General features: G+C 40.8%; 1 protein-coding gene across 3 annotated transcripts; it reads left to right on the top strand.

The window, feature by feature from the left end:
• Positions 1-756: 756 nt before the first annotated feature.
• Positions 757-24276, top strand: LOC112571253 (adenosine receptor A3-like). 3 transcript variants are annotated; one of them, XM_025250131.1, is made up of 6 exons: positions 757-875; positions 9216-9573; positions 20964-21253; positions 21542-21715; positions 21959-22170; positions 22815-24276. In XM_025250131.1, the coding sequence occupies exons 2-6, from the start codon at positions 9460-9462 to the stop codon at positions 23048-23050; spliced, it is 1026 nt and encodes a 341-aa protein (XP_025105916.1). In that variant the 5' UTR covers positions 757-875; positions 9216-9459; the 3' UTR covers positions 23051-24276. The 3 variants fall into 3 exon arrangements, with proteins under 3 accessions (XP_025105916.1, XP_025105924.1, XP_025105932.1); XM_025250139.1 differs by having other exon boundaries at positions 804-875; positions 9016-9573; XM_025250147.1 differs by lacking the exon at positions 757-875 and having other exon boundaries at positions 9449-9577.
• Positions 24277-24942: the final 666 nt, after the last annotated feature.

Raw genomic sequence — 24942 nt, 5'->3', positions numbered from 1 at the left:
AAAAAGGCTTCGAAGCAGGTTTTGCTTGTACTACTCAACTTAAAAGCTTTAATGAGGATCTTTTTATGGGATCCATGGCTCGCTAACCGTTCGTCTGTTTATTATTAGTCAACTGGATCTCTTTATTGTGTGAAAAATGAATAAAATGCATAGAAACTCGCAGTTTACAATATCCAGAGACTATTATCTAAGAAGCAGTTTAAAGTACATGTAGAGTGCGATCTTCCGAATATTGACCTGACAGTGAATAACATGTTTTCCACTCTCCCCCTGACCACCCGCGACACGAAACGCGAGGCGCCTTGCAATACCAGGCTCACAGAGGACAAAAGGTGGGTTTGTCAGCCGACAATACAGAGAGTAACATCGCACCGAACTTTGTGAATACTCTTGTTCATGCACAATTATCTTCCTCGTGAAAAGTATTACCGTGTACATATCTTAACACACATGGGTACATGACGACGAACTCGCACACACACATACACACACAATCACACACACACAAACACATGCACAGATAAATGTAAGTGTTTCGCTTTGAGAATAAGCTTCGAGGACAAACATTTTAGATTTTTTGATAGGCACAGAAAAAATATTTCTCGATATTCTGCATCTATCTGTTTCAATGGCTTGTCTCTCGTGTGTCGGTGTCCATCATGTCATCATGTCATCATGTCCATCATCAAAACGCGTAATGGTTGCCACCTACTCACCAAGCATCACCGACAAGGCCTGTATGGTGATATCGAATGTTTGTTCTCATCTGCAAGCTGAGCTTCCTTACTAACAGGGAAGGAAGCAAGAGTTAGGATGTCGCCGCACTGCAGTGGTAGTGGATGTGAACACCACCATTGACTTCATATGGCAGTCAGGTTAGTGCAACATTTAAACATGTGTCTGTGTATTTCTGTCAGCTTGTACGTTTACTCGTCTGCTCTTTCGCTGGTTTGTTTGTCTGTCTTCCATTTTTCTCCGCAGTCTCTCAATCTCGGGGTCACCCTGTGCTCTTACCAGCTAGAAATGAAGTAGTGGAAGTAGGAGAATGTCCGAGTGTTACAAGACTACCATCTGCTCTATTGCACAGATTTTCACCCACAGGTATAAAGGGTTTGTGAAATCCCAAGGGAACTGATCCCTACACGAACATCTAGCATTCTTTACAAACATATTTACGCAGTGAAAAATAAGTCATCCACCCCTACCTCCGCTCTCCTTCTCCACTCTCCTCCCCCTCCCATGCCTATCCTCCCCTGAAAATAAACTGTCACTGTTTATCCCAGCCGTGTGGTCGGGTCATACAAAGTGCTTCTAACAGGTCTGCACTGCCTACATCTCTTTCTCAGGTTACTTTGTACAGTCACGAAATATAAGGACTCAAAAAACACTTGTTGATATTGTCGCATTGCTCGGGTTAGCTTAGTAAACCTTTGTATGTATAGTGTGGTAAGAACGAACATACTTTGTGTATACCGACGATTTATCCATACGATAGTGTTGTTGTATTTGTAAATCTCATGCACACTGCCACACGTTCACTGTGAAAGAGAAAACCCTAATTATACAGTTATTAGTGTATGACCACGCTGATTAATATATTACTGTAATTTTGTGGGAGAGGGGTTATTCTGAACATGAGGAGGTAGTCAACACCGAGGTAAATCAAACTTTTTCACAGGATGTTGGCGGATGCTGTAGGGTGCGGGGGGATGTACGGTGGAAGAGAGAAATTGAGGGATTTTCAGTTCGGCTTGGATACGTCAGGTTCAATGATAACAAAAAGACTGCACTTCTCTTACAGATACAAAGACCAACCATTGTTTTAAAAACTGGTTTTCGTGTATTACAAAATATAAATGCACGAAATATTGAGGACTTAACTCCACATATCCCCCTTCAAAGTAGGTATGCATCGACATCACCTGTTTATCAGCCTGCGGCGTTCATATCGTCAAATCAACAGGTAACTGGAGACACATTTGACGAGTTCACGTAAAGCAGACGAAATTTTTACCTGGCTCGTGGGCGAGGTGTGTTTTGCAAAGTGAGGCTGTTTCTAGCATTAGGATAATACTTCTTTGGCCTAGTGACCGCAAAAACTATCGCCCTCTTTCCAGTCTCTCCTTTCTGTACAAACTACATGTTAAGTCTATGCTGGTTCAGCCCCTGAACAGGTTTTCTTAGCCACAGTCTACTTGAACCATTTCAGTCAGAGAGAATCATTCAACTGAGACGGTGTTGCTGCAGATGGTGAAAGACTTACTATCTACTTGCGACATGCATCATTTCTCCTTACTGTCAATGCTCGGTCTGTCGGCTGTGTTTGATGTACTCAACCATGACATCTTCTCCACGGCCTTCGTGTTGCTTCCCGGACGCTAGGTGTGCACCATCACACAACATACAGTAGACTTTGTCAAACTGTCTGTTTATCAATGAACTCAGAATTAGTGACAACATAACTGAGGTCCTCCCAATAGCCTCTGGACATTAAGAGAGATGTATGTCATCCTCCACTGCCTTTTCTTTCTTCGGTTAACATCCTTCTCTCTCTCTCGTGATGTTACCATCGACGCCTCATTATGTCTTGAATCTCACTGTAAGCCAGCTTCCTTTGGTTTTACAGGATCAGTCGATTTGATCCTTCCTTCCACTTAAAAGCTTTTTGTATGTTTTGAGTTGTTCAGGCTGGAAGTACTGCAGTCTCACTAAGAGGGTTTAACATGATGTCGCTCAACCGTCTTCTGAAGGCGAAATTTAGACAGTACTTTAACCCTTCACTAACTGCCAGTTCGAAATCGCCTCGATTACACACTGATTACACACTGATTACACACCGATTACACACTAAATACACACCGATCACACCCTGATTACACACTGTGCTACTGTGTTGTCTTCACGACATGTCAGAGTTACTGATGCTCGTGTCCGTCTCTTCAGTCTGCTTCTACTGTCCTTCTCTCTGTGCCATCCATCAGACCGGAGAAATTCGACAAACATTTCTTTTCCTTTTTTGTTCCTGCTGTTTGGATATTTCTTACCTGGTTTTCTTCAAACCGTGTCTACATTAGAGGGTATCCAATCTGGCCTCGACACTCATCTCTTTAAAAACTATCTTGCATAATCAAGAGAACCATTCCACTCACTCGTCAGTTGTTTATCCAGGCAAGTGTATGCTACAATGTTTGCTACTGGTTGCTACTATTTCTTGTATGGCCTATGAGTCCGTTTAAAGTGTTTTGTTTACACTGAATTGAGCTTTCATCCACAGCGGGAAATACGCTTTACAAATTAATATTTTTTTAATGTGCACACAAGCTGGCCTTTAACCCGACCAAAGCCGTCATGCAGAACGAAGAAGAGAGAGGGAGGACAGTAGTGTCGTGCCATCCCGGTTGTGGTACATCCTGGATCCACAAAATATGTCCTCCGGCCCCGACATGACGATGTACGTAAACATCCCAACAACAATTATGTTTACTAACAGTTTAGCCGGTTGGTTATATGCGAGGTACGGCTGGAAAACAGGTTCGATACAACAACAACGCTGACGTCAGTATAAACAACAAATATCTTGTGTCGTGTTAGGTCCTTTAAACACAAGCTCCGGTGACTACAGTTTTTCTCAAGGTGTTTGCTTTGTACCTGGAAATCCTGCAAGTTGCACAATGTCATTTGTGTCCGGCTGCTCTCTCCCTCACACACACACGGACGCGCACGCGCGCCCACGAACACAGCCACAGCAAAACAAGAAAACCAACAAACAAACAACGAGAGACAAAAAACAAGACACTTCTTTCGTTGAATGCAAGTGCCATCAACCCTTCTTTTCCGTCTCTGTCACAGTTACCGTTATCGCCAATAGATGCAAAGATAAACCTGAGAGGACAAAGAGTTATCAAGACAGTAACACAAAAGAAGATCGTAAGCCAATATATTCATGCGGCAGAATACTATTTAGCGCCTTCTGAAAGTGTCATGTGTAGGTGCTGCATAATAACGATATAAAAATTATAACCCAGACATTCTTTTCTTTTGCAGTATATGTACACCTAGATTATTTAAAAGTCGCTTGGCATCAAAGACTAATCCATCACGAAACATTCCCGGATTACTTTTTAAAATTCTTTAAAAACTTTTTCGCCAGAGAAAACAACTTTTTGTATGACATAGACATACCTCAACCACAAAAGAGCTCAGAACCCGTTGACTCCGTAGCGAACGTGAGAGCCTCGGTCTCATGTTTCATGTTAGTGTCAAAGACTACCTCCGGGTACACACCTTTATCGTGACTACACTCTTTGTGCACCAGATCCTTTTTCAAGAAAATAAATAAAAAGACTAAAAAGTGACATATAATACATTTAATTCTGGGACAGAACAAAAAGCAATCGTTGGAGTCAACAGGAAAGTTACAACTGAAAAAATGAATTGAAAGACAAAAGTTTACAGAGAAATGAAAGTAGGTGTTTGTGACCAATGTTTCTCATCTTGCCAGCTTCAATCTCTTCACAAGGGGTGTGGATCACTTCTTGATGCAGAACTTAGTCTAGAAACATCAAACAGACTACACTGCTCTTACTCACACCGGAACTCACACTTGGTTCAACAACCTCCGGCATCAGACAAGAGACTCCAGCGACAGGTGGCACCACAGTCACTCGGGTAACGAGATCCACACATTATCTCACCTCCATCATTGTGTCTGCATGTGTCATTAGACAAAACGGATTCGTTAAGGGCATATTGCGTGGGATGTGTCCTGTTTGTCTCCGTTGTGCATTTTTTGTCTGTGTGGTCCTGATAAACCTGATTGCATGACAGACTAGTCTTTTTTATCAACAGCAAAAGGATTGGAGAGAAAACGGTCGTCCTTGTGACTTGTAGGTCGTTTGGGCGGTGAGGTTGTCAAGACCCCATCTTTTCGAGTCCAGATTTTTTGTTTGAGAGGGTGGTGTCCATCTCCTCTCCTACCGCTTGTCACCGATCTGTGTCTAATCTGCACATTTATTGCTTTCACCCTTCGCTGCGCTACAATGACCTCGCGAGTGCAACTCAAACTCCTGTAGCGGCGAATGCCGACAAATTAAAGTTCGACCGGTATTTTAAATTTTTTTATCTATTAACATACAGCAAAGAGAACCATCTGTGATGCTCCATTTTAAGGAGCAATTGGTAAACATTTACGTGGTGTGAATTATAAGAATTATTGGTTTAGTTTTCTGGTAGTAAAATACAATCAAAGACTGTAACTCTATGGACGGAGAATTCACAAATCGGTCAAAAATTAGAAATTAAGATAAAAATTATTTACCCAATATATATATATACACACATAAAATACCAAACAAACATATATTTTATTAGAATATATATTAGAATTTAAATACTAATTACTGTTTTCTTCTCATTTTCTGTTGTTTGAGTACAAATTTATGTGGAATTGAGTAACCGGCAACCAACATCATGCGCTGGTGTTAGAGACTCACTTTTCTCGGGTCAGCTTTACATGAGGGCGGTGGCCATCTTCTCACCCTCGCTCCCTTACCTTCCCCAACTCTCTAAGGATTCATGTACCCATGGCCACCACCTGGGTTGACTGGGGGAAGTTTGCTGCGCTAAGCGGGGATTGAACCTGTATGCTCTCAGTTCAGACGCCAGCGCTCTAACCACTCGGTTAATCACTTCCCCAGATAAACCTAATTAGTAAATGCTTCCAGTCCTACCATTGGCCAAGACCTTGACAACATATCCATGAACAGCCCTGACTTTTCTGTTTACCTCATGGTGATGTTTGCGAGTGTGTATCTCGAAAACGGAAGTGAGGCAGTCACTAAGTATACAGATTTTGTGATTTAGTATCTGGTCTTATTTCCCACTTACCAGATGAAGAGCACTCCACTAGCTCTTTAGAAACTGATATACAATGCAACAAACCTGTTTACTGAAGATGGTCTGTTGACCAGATTCTCCATCGTCTTATCAAATGTAAGTGGTATATCTATATACACTAACATGATAGAAAACTAGAGCAAAGCATTGTACCTGAAAGTGTTTGTTCGCTCAGCGTATTCAAGTGCCAAAATAACATGTTGAAATATGATGCGAGGCTTTGAGCACAAGCGTGCTGAAAATGTTTTTCAGTGAATGCACCCGGCAATAAACATCCACATCCAGTAGCCCTAGAAAACTTGTGTTGAAAAGAAAAAAAAAAAAAAACAAAAAAGGAAAGCAAAACCTATTTTTAGGGGAACTAGCTTTTTGTGGTTTACAGTATACTCCAACTCTACTGTGAGCAGAACGGGACATGCTCAGAGTCTTAATATAAAACTATGAACACTTGTCTTTTTTTGATGTGTAAGTTTCAATTGACAGTGGCACTGTGGCACTAAGCTTAATTAAAGCTAAGATCAATTATTTTTACAAGAAACCAAAGGTCGATAAGCGGAAAGCCGATTGGTTAGAGCGCTGTGACCTGATCTGAGAGGCGCGATGGTTCGATACCCACGTAGCCAGTTAATAAGATTTAATGTTTACTTTTCTTCTTCTGGGTCCTTCCCGTAGGAAAAAAAATATAAGTAAGAAAACTTGCTTTGAGTAAAGGTTAAGTAAACATAGCTGGACTAGGCTTGATGAAAGTAGGAAAGAGAGAAAGGGGGAGAAAGAGCGGCTCAAGTGCGTAGTTGTTTCTTTTTTTTTTTTGTTTGCTTAGGTAAGCAGACGACTTAAAGTAGAAGCTAGACACCAAAAACAGACCAGTCAAGTGAACAAAGAAATCACCTAACAGAAATGAATACAGAATAGCACACGGCCAGGTGGACTATAGATCGGATTGTCTCTTATTCACGGTAATTGCTGTCACGTGCGCTCCACCGCCTGCTCGTAAAAAAACAGAATCCATCCATCACATGTTGCCGCTTCGCTGATGATGCTTCTACAAACTGTCTTGTGTTATTGGCAGGAATGTGTTTTGCTCAACCGGACCTTGCCAAGCAAACACTTGTGAGATCGTTTCCAGGTCGGAGGAGAACTTATCAGAAAGAACAGGCGATCGATGTTTGTCGGTAGTTGTTACAGGTTACACAGGATGAGGTCATTTCCTCTTCAGTTACCCTTGGTTAGCTCTGTACTTACTCTGAACAGAGTCGTGTTTTGCCACAAGACACGTGACGCGTCCTCCCAGCTGACTGGTCAACTGATCAGTCTCTGCCTAAAGATCCAGTGAGGAGAAGAAACACATGATGAATAAACATGAAAAATTGTATTTTCTGCCATTCGATGGCAATCTACATTTCACAAAAATAGAAAATTTTTCGTATTTGCCAAGTGACACTGCATTAGGAATTTGTTTTATGTAGACACGACAAATAGCTACTCCACTTTCCCAACACTCGCACCCGCCATTGCTCACACTATTATTTGTGCCACACTAATACCACATTATTATCTATATGTCCCCAAAACGACTTCTTTCACATACATATGCAAATACATGGATGTAAGCGCGCGCGCGCACACACACACACACATATCAAAAGAAATAAGCCATCATGCAAATATGGATACTCTCGCACACTTGCACAATGACCCCACAAACTAGAAGGGGACACACACACACAACTTTGTTAGCCCCAGCAGAGAGCAGGTCGACAAAGAAGATGTCCTCAACAGGGAAGTTCCGGCTCGGACGTGTCCATACGTGACCCCAGAGGTCATGAGTCACAACACGCCGTTGGCCGGGTGGGATTTGCGTCACCACAGTCGTGTATGCCCTGTACAAATTGTGCCGGACACATGGTGTATCTACAGGGAAGTAGATCAAAGGTGAAGGGGGTTCACGGCAAATAGTTCTGCTAGCTGCACCCTCCATCCCGGTTGTCGGACTTTCTGTTTTGGGGGCTGCCACACCAGACAGTGTTTGAGAATGTCAGTAAGCTCTCGATCCCCGCCTAGTCAAACTGGACCCAAATCTTCCTCCTTAAGGGCTATTCTTACTTTGCAATGTTTTCAAGGTTTGCGCGTGCAAGATTTCACTTTCAGTTTAGAACCACTGCTTCCCTGACACGTGACAAGGTCTATGACGAGGGTTATCGTTAGTTAGCAATTAATATGGCAGATAATATTGACAAAGAGATACTTTCAATAACCGCTGAGTGTAATGACTAAGCTCCTGTTTTTTTAACTCGAGAAAGCAGAGAGAGATGTGGGTGAGAGAGTGAGGGTTTGGGTAAGTCTCCCTCACTAACCTTAACATGAACTATTTCTCATCAGACCACATCGCCATTTTCACACTGTAATTTGGAGGTAATAACAAGTCTTCTCTCTACAAGCATTCTGATTGGCTACAGCCATGAAATGTAGGTCATGCCTTGCAAGAAGTAGGCCACGTCCTTTCTTTGCAAATCTTATTTCAAGGCCACTTGTCAGCCGTGTGCAAAGCTCTGAAGGTCTTGCACAGGGATTGCAAACCCCACAAAGTGTGCTACATTGTAATCTGATAATCACCTTTGGGGAAATGTGTGTTACTCGGGAGACAGGACAGAAGACCGCAAACTAGGAAACAGAAACAAGATGCGCTGTTCTAGTTATGGAGTTTCACATGTGAGAGATGCACAATAATAAACAAAATCTCTCTCGCGGAAAACCCCTTTGTGTAAACAGCTTGATAATAAATAGGGTGTTGAAGATGCGGATGTAGGACAAACAAAAGAAATGTAAAGACTCAAATAAAAGGGGATTAACTCAGTAGATGAGCTTAGACACGAGCAGCACTGGTAAAGTGCATTCAAAAATAAATAAGCAAAGCTGAACGATAATGTCTAGATATTAATTATTCACGTAAATATCACTCTTCATAGAAAGTGTGGTTCAAATCATTTCGGTTCTTTTTCTGTTTACACGAAAACATTCGCTATATTATTGTCACTGCTAATTTTACGTATAATAATTGCTTCTTTTTTTAATTGGCGGTTTACATATTTGTGCTCGTAAAACTTTCCTGTTTGTTCAAAGAAACACATCTGTGATGATCGACCGAGCAGCCCACGCTAAAGGGTCGTGTGGTTCTGGTACTTAGAGAGGCTCCAAAGATGGTCATCAATCTTCAGCAAGGAATGGACAAATATCAAATCAGCTACATAATTGTTCGCACCATTTGTACTATTTGAAAAAAAAATTTGTTCTTTAATTCCATTTTCGGATTTCTTCTACAGAAGGTTCCTGGAGGCGTTTTTTGTGTTCAAGTTCAAGGAAGAGTGTTTGGTAAGATCCCTGGATGACAACACGAGGACAAGCACCGGAGAGTTCCTGGTGTATGGTCAACGAGTGGGTCAGGAGCATGGTGCTGGTGGTGCGGAGCCCAGTGTGTGACAGCCATTGACAGCAGGAAAAAACAAACCAATAAACAAAGGTCGCTACACCGGGGAACTGAGCAGGCAGTGTGGAGCTGGCGGTGTAATGTCCACTACTCACCTGGCAGCTGGCAGCACGGAGGCCAGAACAGAATTTCTGTTTGCGACATTCAACGGGCAGAAAATCACTACAGCAAAGCTGATAGTCAACCTTCTACAGGTCTGTAGGTGCTTTAAATATTGAATTCCGTACTGTTGCTAGGTGTTTGTCTGTGTGGACGCACGTGCATGCTTCTGTGTTTGCGTGTTTGTGGTTGCATGTGTTTGTGTTTAATGATGTGTGTGCCTGAAGGTATAAGGTTCAGACTAGAGCTGCTTTACATTTGGTTTTCATATCACTCTACAATCGTTTCACCTGTTTAGACTTTGTTTAACAACGCAGAGGCAGTCTCACTTAAAAATTTTTTTTTCTATATTTGACAGCCATCGTCATCGATTTGTAGGCTTGCATATTCAGAAACAAGCTCAGACAAAACTACTTTATATAAATACACTCAGCTCACAGCTCATGTTGATATCACACACATTGCACACCTGTACATCATCATGTATGTGCTTATATATATATTTATGTATATTTTGAGTTGACTTCTGTGGGCCCTGTCATAGGACTTTAGTCTCAGTACATCGCTCTTGTTTTGTGAATCTTTTTGTCATTCTTGAATTAATTATCGCCGTTGCTAAAAAAAGTTCTGTTATTTTAATTACCTGTTATAAATAAGAGACGGAAAGAGAGACTCTTATATAATACACAGACTACATGGGCATCGATACACAGGAGTTGAGACTGTCATGCACCAGCCTGCTTCAAGGCCAGAACAAAATTGTCGTCAAGTTAATTATCGGTGAGAAATGATCAGCGTAGCGGTCACTAGGGAAACCTTCCTTAATGACTGACAGGCCCCGTGATGTATGCGGTTGACCGTGGCTTCAGATGGAAAAATAGAGAAGTAGGGTAAAATGTTAGTGGAGGTAGGGAGGGAGCGAACGGGTGTTTTATGACGAGTCAGAAACTACGACAAAGCACGGTAAACAGCTGCGTGCGCCAGACGAGATTTGAACCCAGGCCAGCAGTCCTCACTGTCTGGTGACGGTTGCGCCACAAGACGCTTTCAACATTCGTGAGAACACAGATTCCACTGACATCTGACAGGTGGGTACGAAGAGATCTTCAATCATAAACTTGAGCAGTTCACAGTCGTCTCCTCCATGGGTACGAAGCCTCATGCTATTATCTCTAAACACGCGAATAGTTAAAATGCGAAACCAAACATCTATTTAGCTGGTCTCAGAGGCGACAACGGACTGGTTCGAATCAGTTCACTGGTCATTAGGACACTGCACCGACATGTTTACCATCAGTTTGCGGGAGTGGGAGAAGATTATTAGGACGTGCGTGCTTCCTTCATTCGCCTTTGACTTCTGATACAAGAGATTAAGGATCCCGAACATCCCTGGTCCTTATCTTCCGAAAACAAAGCTCTCTCTCTCTCTCTTGTGATATATATATAATCCTTTTCTTATGCGTCTGATCCCTTATCAAGATCTTTGTATTTACCATTAATAGCTTCTAGCATACTGTTCCCTTCAGAAAATTGTATGTAAATTTATGAGGTCGAAATAAACAACAATCACCATCACTTGAGGTCAGAATTTCTTAAATATTTTTCAAGTCCTTTAATGGTGTAATAGCTGCAATAACACAGCTACATTATAGTAAATACTCAAACAGTAAATAAAATATACTGTTAGTGGAGTTTCTTTGTCGACTGTAATATCTCTCCGCCTACCCATCAATCATACACTAAAGAATAGAACGCACTCACACATTTTCGTCTCCTCCATTATTTGTTCTCAAACTAGATGCATTGTCGAAGGTCGTTCAAACAGAATTAAAATGTCATTAACAACATTTTGATACACTGTTCTGCCTCGTGTTAAGTTCAAATTAAGTGCAATTCTGTGGAAATTGTCTTGCAATATTGTCCTTTGTCCTCTCTGTCTGCACTTGTGTCTTGTCCATTGATTACATGCTCTGATGGAGCGTTTCTCAGATTCAGTTAACAACAGGATTTCTCCCACTCCTCCCAGTAAAAACGTTTTAAAATATTTCCAACTAAAACTTCGAATCTTTCTGTGTACGATGCAGAAGAATAAATCTGTCTTCTAAGGAGCAATGCTCTTGAGCAGAAATGGTTGGAAATGAAAGCGTGAATGATAATAGAGCAATTACATTCCCTGTAGTTGAGTACATCAACAATACTTTGAAATTAATTCATTTTACTTTCTTGTTCAAAACAGTTAAAAGGAAATGGCCACCTGGGAGCAAAAGTCATTGAAATATATTTTCAGATATGGAAATAGTTTGTTATCTAAGTCTTATTTATCTAGAAATTTTACCAAAACCAATAACTTCTCATTTGATGAAGGTGGTCCCGAATGTTTTTTCAAGATCTTGTAACATCTCTACTCTTCGTTATCCATCGTTAGAGAGGTGGTCGAAGTTTCACTTTTTATCTTGGTTTAAGTTATTAGCAGAATAGTGGATTGGAACCAACAGTTTAGTGATCTTATGAAAACAAATGCAAGTAAAAAACCTTACTAACAGCAGACTTTAAGGAGACAAAAGGCTTTATCATAACTGAAGCATTCATTTGTATTTTTCATAAAAACTTTCAACAAATGGCTTCAATATTACATCTTAAGTTTTCAAACAGTGTAATGTACCATCCTAAACCTTCATATTTTCCAGTCGTGATAAAAAATCAATACAAGTAATCCTGACAATTTTTCTTCTTAGATCTGACAGAGCTTGCACTGATATCTGAATTGTATTTTCTCTAAAAATGAGAAATCTCTAATGTAATATTTTGGTATATCAACCCTAGTAAGCACATTGCTGGCTTAAGCCCATCGTTTACACCTTCATTAACAGATGGTCTGAATGCAAACGGCATCTGTTTGTCCAATTAACCCCAGCAATCAAACACGCTGGCAAATTAAAAAAAAAGGTTCACACTCAAACATTGTTGTCATCCTATCACTCGACACAGACACTCAAACTCGCATAGTGATTGGCAAAAATGTTTTATTTTGAGGAAATCACTGTTTGGACTACTACACTGATGGGAAATGATGGATGGCTGTCTCTCAGTTTTCTTTGTTTCCGACATATTCTGGACAAATGCTCTTGTAGCTGAGGTGTAACATGTTGATGAGTACCCGAGTTCGCATCCACGTTGTTGCGCCTGCCAGTTTGTTTTTACTAACGCGTAGTTTTCTCCTCCTTCTGGCTCTCACGTCTGACGATTTGTAGCGACCCCTAGAAATATGGATGTGTGAACCTGCGGATCTTGGCTGGTTTTCCTTCACCTTGTCCTCCGAATTTGACAATGAAAAAGCGTATAAATTACACAAAATGTACCACTTAATACCGATAACATGTGTTGTTGCCATTATTATATTCCTGCTTTATTCCAATGTATATCTCCTATGATATGAGTGATACCCTGTCAATAATTAATTAGAAAACTGCTCGCTGTCAGACAGGTTGTCTCTGTGGCCATGGTGGTGTAAAGCTGTGCACTATCACGAAACAAATCATTAATTTTTGTCTTTCTTCAGTTTCCTGTTGTCTGCATGTAGCTGTCCAACTGGTAAGGTACCCAGAAATAGCAAATTGTATGTTGCACGCTTTTTGCACTTTATGTATTCTTTATTTGCTTCTTTCTATGCCTTCTGTTACATCATGAGTTTTAAGGGACTGGTTGTAAACAAACAAACAAACAAACAAACAAACAAACAAACAAACAAACAAACAAACAAACTAACTAATGAACAAGGCAGGAAGCAAACAAACAGATAAAAAAGACCGAATGAACAACTAGCCAAAAAAAAAGGCTAGTAAACAATGTTTTCGCAGTTAAGCTTAGAACAAGGTGTTGGACGACATTAATCAAGTTACAGTTTCACTCCCCACTTTATCAAACACCACAGCAATCTCTATGACATAAAGTTTATAGAGGAATTCAACACAAATAATATTGAGTCAATTATTATAAAAGACGGGCACGCAGTCTTCCCTTCAAAGTAAAACGTTTAGAAAATGTTTAATTTTGTTCATTCCATGCCAAAACTGTTGTCGATGGCTCTGGGATTTTTAGTTTTAACATCTGATACATTTTTTATGAAACTAATTATTCACCGTGAATTTTCTTCCACTTCTTCATCCTCAGCGAGATTTTCTGACACATCATTAACATTTATGGATTTCGCAGAACCACGCTGTGAACTGCTTTGTGAATTGCAAACTATAAAATGCCGGCCACCCGGAGTACAACATATTGATTTACCTGCCGATACCCGCTGACGAGATGGCGCAAACAGGATGAGAGTATTAGTTGAAAGAATGAGAAATCTGTGCCACAGCTTCGTTCTACCATAGGAAGAGCATTGTCCACAAGGCATCGGGTTTCACACCCTCTCCACCTTTTTTGTTCACTGTAAACGCTGCCACTTGCCATGCAGTTACCTGTTCCTTGATGGACAATCGGCCGCTTGGTGTCCGCCAGGAGAATCGACCACCGTGGTAGGAGTAGACACCAGATGAAGGTCTTTTCAATGCTTGCTGGACTTCTGAACGGATTTCCTCAAAGTGAAGACATTCTTGGAGATGACAGGACTGATCTCTTGTTCCGCTCGAACGATTTTATTTCTCAGTCGATGAAGGCTGCTTAAAGGTTTTGTTACCTATCGTTAGATACGTGGTGGAACATTTATTATTTTTCTTGGTTTAAGTTTTAAACAGAGTAGGTGGTTAGGAGCAACACTGATCTTAAACACAGATCTTAAACAATTAATTGAAAGTAAAAAATCTTTTTTAACAGCAAATTTTCGAGAGAGAGAAGACTTTCGTATATTTCAACCTCCTTTCGTCTTTTTCATTAAAGCTTTAAATATTCGGGTTATTTAGTTTAATAGTTTAATGTTCCAGCTTAAACTTTAATAGTTTTCAAATCCGTGATTAACAGTGAAAAAAGTGCTTCTGACAATATCTTTCAAAGATCTGACAGAGCTCGTACTAATATCTAAATTAATTTTTCTCTAAGAAAAAGAAACTCTGAAAAGTAATATTTTGGCACATCAACCACAGTAGTTTAGCTTGAGCCAATCTTTTATACCTTCATTAGCAGATGGACTGAATACAAACGGTATCTCATTGAAGAAAGAACACTAGTTGTCCAGTAATCCCCAGACAAACAACTACAAGTGTGTAGCCACATCCATGGTCTTCGTGTAGCAGCAGGCAGCCATGTCTGGTCCAACAGTAACGGTTGCTGTTTCTTCAGCGACTTCAGTGTCCGTACTGGGTGGCTCAGGCAGTGATTCTCTAAACAATCTGGGCTTGCAGACCGATGGCAAACCATCTGGTACATTGTTCACAACATTAAATGGGAATTATGTGACCTACAAACATCTATTCATCCTTGTTCTGCAGGTGAGTGTTCTCGAAGATATTGTTTCTTTGAGATTTTGTATTTACACAGCGTGTGTAGAAATGCACCAAAATGCAGCAACAGGGACAGAAAGGTATTTTTTCAAGTGCGATATTCATGAAAACACATTATGTTACTAATTCGTCTGTTAACAGTCATGACTAATATCAGTGTTTTTTCCCTGCAAGTTGAATGAAAAATTGTACACGTACTTTATTTGGTAATTGTTATCTTATGCTAATTATGATACCAAATAATTGATTATACAGTTTATTTCTATGGAAGACAGCGCAGATAACCAGGAGAAACATGATATCAATCCATATATTCCTCTATTGTAATTTTTTTCAAGACAATCAAAGTCTGTGTTCATTTGAATAAATGACTTACGGGTAGTAAAAACATTCTTTAGCCGAAAACTTGAGCAAGAAAATAAAAAATGAGAAATTGAGCGTGTTGGACAGTGAACAGAAATCCCTGTTATATATACAATCCCCAGGTTTTATGCAGATATTATTTGCCTACGTCTGCGCAGGTGAATACACATCATTATGGATACAGGGTCGATAATCAAGAGCACGTATAGAGGGAACGTGAGGCTGAACAATGAGTTAAGCTTCTTGAAAAAAAACATTTTGCACATTTTATAATTATGTGTACCATCACTGTTTGCCTAAAATAACAGCAGACGTCTAGGAGAGAGAGAAATGTAAATTGTCTAAAAATATTGAATAGAAAAGCTTCTTTTCTAAGAGTGTGCTCTTACATATGATCACAGGGATTACTGGTTAGGAGGTAGGGCAAGAAAATTCTCCTCTCTGTGTGTGTGTGGAGAGACGAGGCGATGGCCACAAGTAGCAATGACAAACATACGCTTTTCCCTCTGTGCCACATGGCACTCAAACTGCTGACTCGAACCCCAGACCTTCAAGACCATGAAATAAATTCAAAGCTAGCATACCAGAGTGCACGAAGAGTCGACTCAGACGTATATATACACCACCACATGGTCATGATCGAGGCTTTCCCACATAAACACACATCGTCCTGAAATGCACGACGATGTTGATTGATCTAATAATAACTGAGATAAACTTCCAGCAAAACACGTAAACAGTGCACGAGACGAGAGGACTGCACACCAGCGCCATAGACAAAATGGCGAATTTCTGTTGTCACGTGCAGTCTCGTCAAGATGTCGTTAAGCTCACGTAGCGAGGTCGCCCTAAGCACTTTTTCAACTCAGACATGACAAAGAGCCCTCGACAGTCACACAGGGCGGACAAGAGAAACCTCTTATTTGCCTCAGTGCGATACTACTCACACAGCTCGTTAGGACACCACTGATGTCAACTGACATCCACACCTGTAAAAACAAGAGAAACATTGATTAGGCGGACATGCAGCCGGACTGGAGGTTGTTGTCTAATTAGATGTCTGCAACACAGCAGATAAAGACCCTCACACCAGCCTGCAAACGTACAAACACACAGTCCTTTTCCCCTTTAAGATAGACTATATTAATGTATTTGAACTTATAACCTGGCTTTAAAATGGGTTTTGACAATAATAATAAAATAAATTAGCCAAGGAATACGGATTCGCTCGGTTTGTTTTAAGCCGCTCACGGTTCCTGCTGTGGTTTTATTTTCAGATTTATTTTAATGAAGTGTATCATGTTTTTGTAGTGAAATAGTAAACACTTGCACTTGATGTTCCTAATGAGCTGACTACTCAAGTTTGAGTGAATGGGAAAAAAAACTTGCTTTGTCTCGCTCACCAATTCTCTGAATTCTCTTTTTCTCTCTGATTTTTTCTTCGAATTTTTTCCTTTCCCTAGTTCCTTGTTGCCCTTTATGTCTTTTCTCTCATAGGATACTGTTTCATGGGATGCTGTCTCATGTTACCATGTTGTCAACCAATATCTTCTGCGTAGGTCGCAATTTCTTTTTGCATTGAGGAAAACAGGAAAATCCGAGAACACAAACATGCTTGTGAGCTTATCAAACAAAGCCTCGTGTGTTTCTGGAATAGAAACTAATATTCCTATGAGAGTTGGTGAGGATCAGGCAATCGGTGTTGATGAAACCAGAGACCACACACACACACACACACACACGTGCATTACACACGTAAACAAACATTGTGACATTTCATTTGTACTAAATGCTGTGTCAGTGATAACAATTGTAATCATTACAGACATTTCTTGACAAGTAACGAGAGGGGAGCAGTGTGTCCACAAATGCGGGCAATTACTGTAGAGAGGTCGTTAAAGTGTTGTTTCAGAAATGTTGGCTGTAGTTATTAAGGTTGTTATTTGATATTTCTTCAAGAGACGACAGCGTACAGCTGAGTGAAGGGACTAAGGTCTTGTCAAGACAGTCTCAAAACTTCACCTTTTACCTCTGGTTCATATTTAGTAACATAGAAATTGTTAACATGCTTCAAATATTCTGTGAACTCTTTTTATTTTTTTACTTTTTAAGTTCTCTTCAATTTTGCCAACCAGCGTTTGATGACCAAAAGTACAATAGTGAAATCCTCGGACTATTAATTTCATGTCGAGTATCACCAAAACTGCTTTCCGGTCTATAAAATTTATTCACAGAAAGAATTGCACACAAAGCAGGCTAAACAAAAATATTAATGAGTCAGGTTGCGAAAAGGTAAATTAATGCCATTGATTACTGCAAACATCGATTCGTTTTATATGGAATAATACGGTGTTTGAATGCGGCTTAAAGAAACTTCATGAACCAGATTGTTTGGACTCTCTGCCCAATGGAACCAATTTTTTGAGCAGAAAGACGAACATGCGCAGATGCTTGGTAAACCTGTAAGCACGTGCGCTGCTAGCAAGGTCTGTTTACAGGCATTCTGTTTGTTCCATCTCCTTTACATCGAGAGGAGAGTTCTGGGTCTGGATACATGCAACTAAAACTTTGCTTCAAAGGTAAAAGTATAGAAGGCACTATCGAACGATTTCGATGTCGGCTCCTTGTTGACGAATATTTATTTCATTTCATGGTAATGAAGTGTTATGAAGTTCCCGTACCTTAAAGGTCTACAAAATTGCAAAATTTGTTGTTTTTTTTTTCTTAGCAGCTCTTTACCCACCCACCCGTATTCCACAGATACACATACATCCACACTAAATCCTCCAGACATGTCTAGAAAATAGCCATGAGAAAGAAGTTAAAGGGCTGGCAACAGTGGGCGTGGTGGGTCTCTGTGCACCAAGCCACAGGTCTTGCACAACATTTATATTACTTATCCTCGGACATTTACGGTGTCACTGCTTTGACCTCTTTCTAACTGCAGACTTGTGTAGCGGTAATGGAGAGGTCTAGTGATCAAATTTAGGATACAGCAGCGGTTCTCAACCTGTGGGGCGCGACCCCCTGGGGGGTCGCGACGTGCCTACAAGGGGGTCGCGAAGGTGGTCATTTTTTTAAAAAGTTTCTTATACTGGTATTAGTGAAATTAGTTTACATTGTGTAACCGAGTGGTGAGGGCGATCAAACTCCAAATTCTTCTCCCTATTCAAGTACACTGTCTCGGCAATGCAGTGACTTCTCACTTCCATAACTCAAAACACAATCCCCCTCTCAACAATTAAGTCAATCTCCCTCCTCTCACCTTTTGCCCTTTCTCTTCCCCAATCTCTCATCGCTGACTCCCCTCTCCCTCTCCAGTCACACCTCTCTTTTTTTTTTAAACATCTAAAAGGCACGCATTCAGGAAACGTCCATCATTCACACCCTTTCATTCGCACGTGCTCAGTCCTAGTACTCTATAGGTCCCTGACAGAAGGCCATGACCAGACAAGATGAATGCTTTCGTCCGAAACATTTCGTTGTGGACGCAAAAGATACGCCAAGAAAATATTTTTGATATGTTTCCGTGCTTGTGTAAGTGCAAGGCTGACGTTAACTTGAATCTTGATCATATGAAGAATGTAATTATTGCCCATCTAAACGGACTGCAAGAAAGGTTTCAGCATTATTTCGCTGAAATTGATGTGACTAAATACGATTGGATTCGTAATCCATTTCTGGCTGATCCTAGCACAAGCGGGTTGTCCACGCAAGAAGAAGAGCAGCTCATCGACCTTTCGAGTGACCAATCCCTGAAAATGGTCTTCCAAACAACACTAGTTCCAACATTCTGGATTAGCATCAACGGTGAATATCCTCTCCTTTCTGAGAAAGCAATGAAAGTTCTGCTGCCATTTTCAACTTCGTATATGTGTGAGCAAGGATTTTCAGCATTGGCAGCACTGAAGTCGAAATACAGAAATCGTGTGGACGCAGAGGCTGAGCTGCGAATAGCAGTGGGTACCAACATCGCACAGGTTCGCTTCTCTATGCAACAGCAAGCAGGCTCAACCTTCTCATTAATCAAAGTGAGTGTCCAATAAAATAATATTTATTAGCACCGCAGAATTTGCTTTAGTAAAATTTCATTAACAGTTATACTTCTTGCAGATACGAACTTTGTTCTTCCGTTGTTGATTTCCTCGACGCGGCGTTCGAGGTTAGCTAAGGCTCCCTCCCCCCCCCCCCCGCTCTTCACCGACCTAGCGACCTAGCTGGCTAAGGGGGTCGCGGACGTACCGGTGTTCGTCAGGGGGGTCGTCACATGTAAAAGGTTGAGAACCGCTGGGATACAGGGATTTTAAAAATCTGCTTAAGCATTGATTTAGTTGTACTAATTACTACATTAGTTAATGTAGAGCCGTGAGCTTCATTATGTCTTAAGGATGCCTTTTCTTCGACCATCTGACATTAATTTTGCATTTAGCTATTGTATCCCTGGGTTTTATTTTCTCTTTACGAGTTCACCCAGTGCAAAGCTACATGCGCACCGTTGGCTTTCTCACTGACCTTTAACCTTTGCGAAGTGCGAAGTGTTTGTTTTGTGGTGGCGGCGCAATAGCGGCGGGGGCATGGTAACCCAACGGACACCAGACCTGCCCTGTCCCTCAGCTAACAAGCAGCATCCCTGACTCGGTCACGTGATGCCTGTGCTACAGCTGTGGAGACAACCCTCGGGGTATTCCTTCTGTTTAACCCTAAAAGTGAAACGAGAAATGAATGCTGGGAAGCAAAAACAAGTGACAGTCTCTGAGTCCGTCTTTTTTCTTTATTTGCTCTTTCAGTTTCTTAAAGGAAATGTCTGAGGTGTTTAATGACAGTGAGACTATAACATACTGCTATATATGACAGGAAAATATTTATTTATGTAGACATGTGCAGTTTTGTATCAGTGTTTGTTTTCGCTTCCCTTTCATGGGTGTGTCTGCTGAGCGAGTTGATGAGATATAAAACTTAAATGCTTTTGATCAATCAATTTTAATTATCAGGAAGCAACATTGTATGGCATTTACTGCACTGGATACACTTTTAAATGTTCCTCGAATGAAACGATGAAAGTAGAGCAATATGTATTTTTATGTTTTTCTTTTGCGAACCATTTTCATGCATTTAGGGATTACAGAGGAATGGGAATTAAATGATTAGAAATGTCGACAGGCAGCCCACCACATTGTCTGTTCCTAGTGCTGTAAGCAACACTCCTACGATCTTAAACACTGATAAAATGATTCGTCGGATAGTTTCTAGGAGAACTTTTTCCATATATTCTGTAACTACGTATGCTAGTTACGTATCAATCTTCAGTCCAAACCCGTTGTTTTGAGGCACTCATCAAAAAGAGAAATTCAGCTGAAGGCTAAAGAAAAAGTACGAGTTAAATCATCCTGGCTTTTCCATTCCTTTTATTATAATTTTCTGTTTATTTTTTTCTCTTGTTCATAAAATGTAAGCAATGCTGAGAAAGACGAAATCAAATAATATGAAAAACTGGAAACTAAAAAAAAAACCGAATTGATTCCTAAAACTGTTGTAACATCTACAGACCCCAGCTTTGTAGAAACGACATCCAGTCACTCGTATCCCATTCCAGAAACACACCAAGAGAAAATATTTGTACAGATTTCTTGGTTCGTGTTATTCGTGTTAACAAAAGACATCTTCTTCTCTCCTTGCAGGCAGTTGTCGGAGTTCTCATCGTCTTGCTCAACGGACTGGTGCTGGACACCATGGTCAGACAGGGCAAGTCACGTGAGGCGGCCGACCTCCTGGTGGCGGGACTGGCTCTGTCGGATGCTCTGGTCGGTGTTATTGTGCTTTGGGTGTCTGTCTACAACATCGTCTACTTCCAGGTGGTGGAAGAGTGTCTGCTGAGGTTAGGTTTGGCTCATTCCACTATGGCAATCAGTGCTTTTCTTCTGCTGTGTCTGTCGGCGGACAGATTCATGAAAATCATCTTACCTTATCAGTGAGTACCTCAACATTGACTTCTGTTTCTTGTGGTGCATGGTATAATGACTATTTAAAATATTCATCATTTTATGATTTCCCACGGGGGCCGTAGTTATGAAGTGACTGAAAATGTCGAACTCAAAGAAAAACGTTTCAGAATAATTAACTCTCATTGTAAGATGTCTTTAAGATGTACTTGACAAAGAAAAATCAATAGAAGCAAAGATGAAACGTTCCCTGATTGCACTCCGAACAGCAAAAGGATTTTAATTTTTAATTTTGAAGTACTTATATTTTTCCTCAGGTACATTGATGTCTGCAAGAAATGGACCGTATGGGTTGTCATGGTAGTTGTTTGGTTGCTAGGCATCGGTATTGGCTCACTGCCATTACTTGGATGGAATTCGGCAGAAACAACTAATTCCTCAGGGGATCCTATATGTGGTTACTTCAAAATCATGAATCCAGACTACTTAAGGCAAGAAATTCATTCTCTCATATGTGTGGAAATATGAAAGCCATAAATGCATGAGACATAAAGTAAAATAAGATTCTTTGTTATGATTTCCGACAAACTTTTAATCTCAAAATCCTTTCATAATATATTTTCTAAAATGCAGTGAAATCACCAAAACTAGGATATATCTTTCTGACCAGAAGTGTTTGGTTTTTAAAGATATTATTTACATAAATTAATAGAGGTTTGTATCATCTCTTGCAGGATGTACAGCGTCGTCATCTGCACGCCCATCTGCGCCATCATCATACTGTACTTGAAGCTGTTCCACGTGGCCAGGAAGCACGCTGTAGCCATAGCAACCACTCAAGGTTCGGTCACGTCAAAGGTCACGGCTGATCATCGTCACGTGTGGCGCTACACGAAGACTGTCTTCATCATCGTCGGCGTCTACTTCATCTGCTGGCTTCCTTTGGGTGAGTAATCTCCCCTTTCAGCCTCCTGCCCCCCCCCCACTTCCTCACGCCCTCCCACCTTCCTCGAGCTTCACACAGCAGTTTTCTTTTAATTTCCGAGAGCATGATCTTCTACAGCGGCTGATTTTGTCATTAATTTGTCATGAGATCCAATTCCTAATACGACAAACCGTCACCGCATTAGCGGCCATGACGTATTCATCCATCTATTCATCCACCCGTTGATCCATTCACTCACCACAGCGACATCCCTATATCAATGCATCTCCCAGACCATCTCCTGCCCCACAAATTAGTTCGCAAGGAAAACAAAACGTTACAATGAGTCCTGCCAGGGCAGCTGAAACTCGATATCTCCGGGTTCAAGTCTCAGAAGGAAGCAATTATTTTTACTGGAGAGAATAGTGTTCGTGTCACTATTGACAGGAAGGACCATTACACAAGTAAAAAGTATTGAATTTTTTTAAGTGTAAAAGCTGCAATAATAACGCAGGCATTCTGGTAACAAAAGTAAAACTGTTCGACTTAGTTTTATTCCAAAAATATTGGAAAGCTCACTTTTTTTGGTTGCTGTAACCGTTCCTATAGCAACGCTTGGGATTCTTTTCCCTAATGAACTCTATTTTTTTTTAATTGCTTGACAGGTGTGGTGGTGATGTGCTCGGTAACCGGGGTGCTAGACCACATGAGCATCTCCAAGAGAGGCGACTTAATGCTCTACACCGGAATCTTCGTCTTCTGCAACAGCCTCCTCAACCCCATCATCTACGCCAAGAAGATCCCTGCCATCCGCAGACGGTTTACAGCCATGTTCTGCTGCTGTCGGAAAAAGGACGAAAGTTCTGAGCACACTTTCAGCATCACCAACACGGATAAATAATGTAAATGAATCTTGTCTATGATTAATCGAATCCAAGGTTAAAGCATTCGAAGATTATTCCAGGATTTAACTACGAAGGATATATCGACTTCAAGATGGAGATGGTCTGCTTCAAGGCAAAGAAGTTAATTTTGTCTCATCTCGCCTTTTCAAGGCAGTGGCAAACCAAGTTCCGAATGCGAACTGAAGGAGGAGTGTTTGGCAGTTTCTCGACGTCACCACGTGACCAGCTACCCCGGTATGACCAGAGCAGGGTGCTTCACACGGACTCACTTTCTCTTTCAGGGGTACAGTGAAATAACCGAGAACTTGCCTGTTAGGAACTAGTCACGTGGTTACATGTTGTGGTTTTTTTTTCCTCTCATCCTTATCATCGTCTGCTGCTCGTTAACAGACATGGGAACTGTAAAATTCACGAGGATACTAACCACTGGCTGATATCTTCAGAAAGATCACAGGCGTGTTCATAACGAAGTTGTTTCACACTTTTGCGGAGTACGAAGACTCGATATGAAGGAAACATGTCAATCATTAAAATATTAGACATTTTGATAATATTTGTTTATTTGAAATGAAGGACATGGCTGTTGTTCAATGTCTGTTGCATTTTGTATCGTGTTAATAAAAAGAAATCCCTTTTCAGATAAGTAACCTACGGATGAGAAGATACGAGGGCAGATAAAATGGCTTTGCTATGTTCGTCGCTGAAATGTGCCTGAGATGAGGAATAACTATTTTATATCAGGAAATAACACGTCTGAGTGTTCAATCTTGTGCACAAAGCCTGGAATATACAGACACAATCGTGACAAGTGGCGGAGCTCGTCTGGTGACAACCACTGACTCAATCACTATTAGTGACTGGCTTTCTCAATTACTGGTAATGTCTCACAGACTCATTTTTAGTGACTGGCTGTCTCAATTACTGGTAATGTCTCACGGACTTGATCATTATCAGTGACTGGCTGCCTCAATCACAAACCTACCCAAGAAGACAAAATAATTTTTTTGTAACCTTCCAGAGGCGATGAGAGAGGAAGAAACGTGAAATAAGACACAGAGTGGACGAGATAAACATCGATACTGTTGAGAGAGAAGTACTTTTATGTTGTAAAATTATTGTCATTTGCACTCTTGGCGGTTTTCTTTTAACGAGATGGTCTATTTGTAGAAGAAAATTTATGTGGCAATGTTGTTTGTATTGTCAAATAAAAGTGTGTTCCCGAAGTTCATGCCTTTTGCGTTTGTGTGTGTGTTGATAGGAACACAGACACACATACATACATAGATGCAAACAGACAGGCCAGTCATCATGTAACACACACGAACACACACACACGAACACACACACACACACACACACACACACACACACACACACACACACACACACAACACACACACACACACACACACACACACACACACATACTAATACATTGCAGGTAGACAAAGCCGGGATGAGTACGATAGAAAGAGAAAGAGAGAGAAAGTGCAATGCTTCCATAGAAAAGAAGCAAGACAAAGGACATCCACTTCGAAATCTCAGGATAAAGATCCATTGTATCGCGTTGCGGTAACATCAAAAGAAATGTTCGATGCAGCAGCAGCAACAAAAGATTTGCAGAAGGACGAAATCGATAAGCGTATTAAAAGTTCGGTGAACTGAACGACTGCACCAGGAACTCGCTATTGTAGAAATTTAAACCCTCTTAATCTTTCAAAAACAAACTTCTCAGACCATTGTATACGAGAAACACTTGTCCCCAAGCATCTTCAAAACATTTTTCGTGTGGTTGCCCTTTTTGTTGAGTATTAGAACAGTGCTTTCGTATGCAACACAAGTGCGCAGTTTGGAAGCTAAGCAAGAAGGTAAATGATCACTAATAAGG

The sequence above is a fragment of the Pomacea canaliculata genome, linkage group LG1 (genome assembly GCF_003073045.1).
Source record: "Pomacea canaliculata isolate SZHN2017 linkage group LG1, ASM307304v1, whole genome shotgun sequence".
Lineage (NCBI taxonomy): Eukaryota > Metazoa > Mollusca > Gastropoda > Architaenioglossa > Ampullariidae > Pomacea > Pomacea canaliculata.
Note: the sequence above shows the minus strand (reverse complement) of the source record. Positions and strands in the feature narration are given on the sequence as shown.

Coding starts and splice junctions, on each gene's coding strand:
- LOC112571253 (XM_025250131.1), top strand. CDS start 9,460: ATGTCCACTACTCACCTGGCAGCTGGCAGCACGGAGGCCAGAACAGAA. Junction 21,716..21,958: donor ATGAATCCAGACTACTTAAG/GCAAGAAATTCA, acceptor CATCTCTTGCAG/GATGTACAGCGTCGTCATCT. Junction 22,171..22,814: donor CATCTGCTGGCTTCCTTTGG/GTGAGTAATCTC, acceptor ATTGCTTGACAG/GTGTGGTGGTGATGTGCTCG.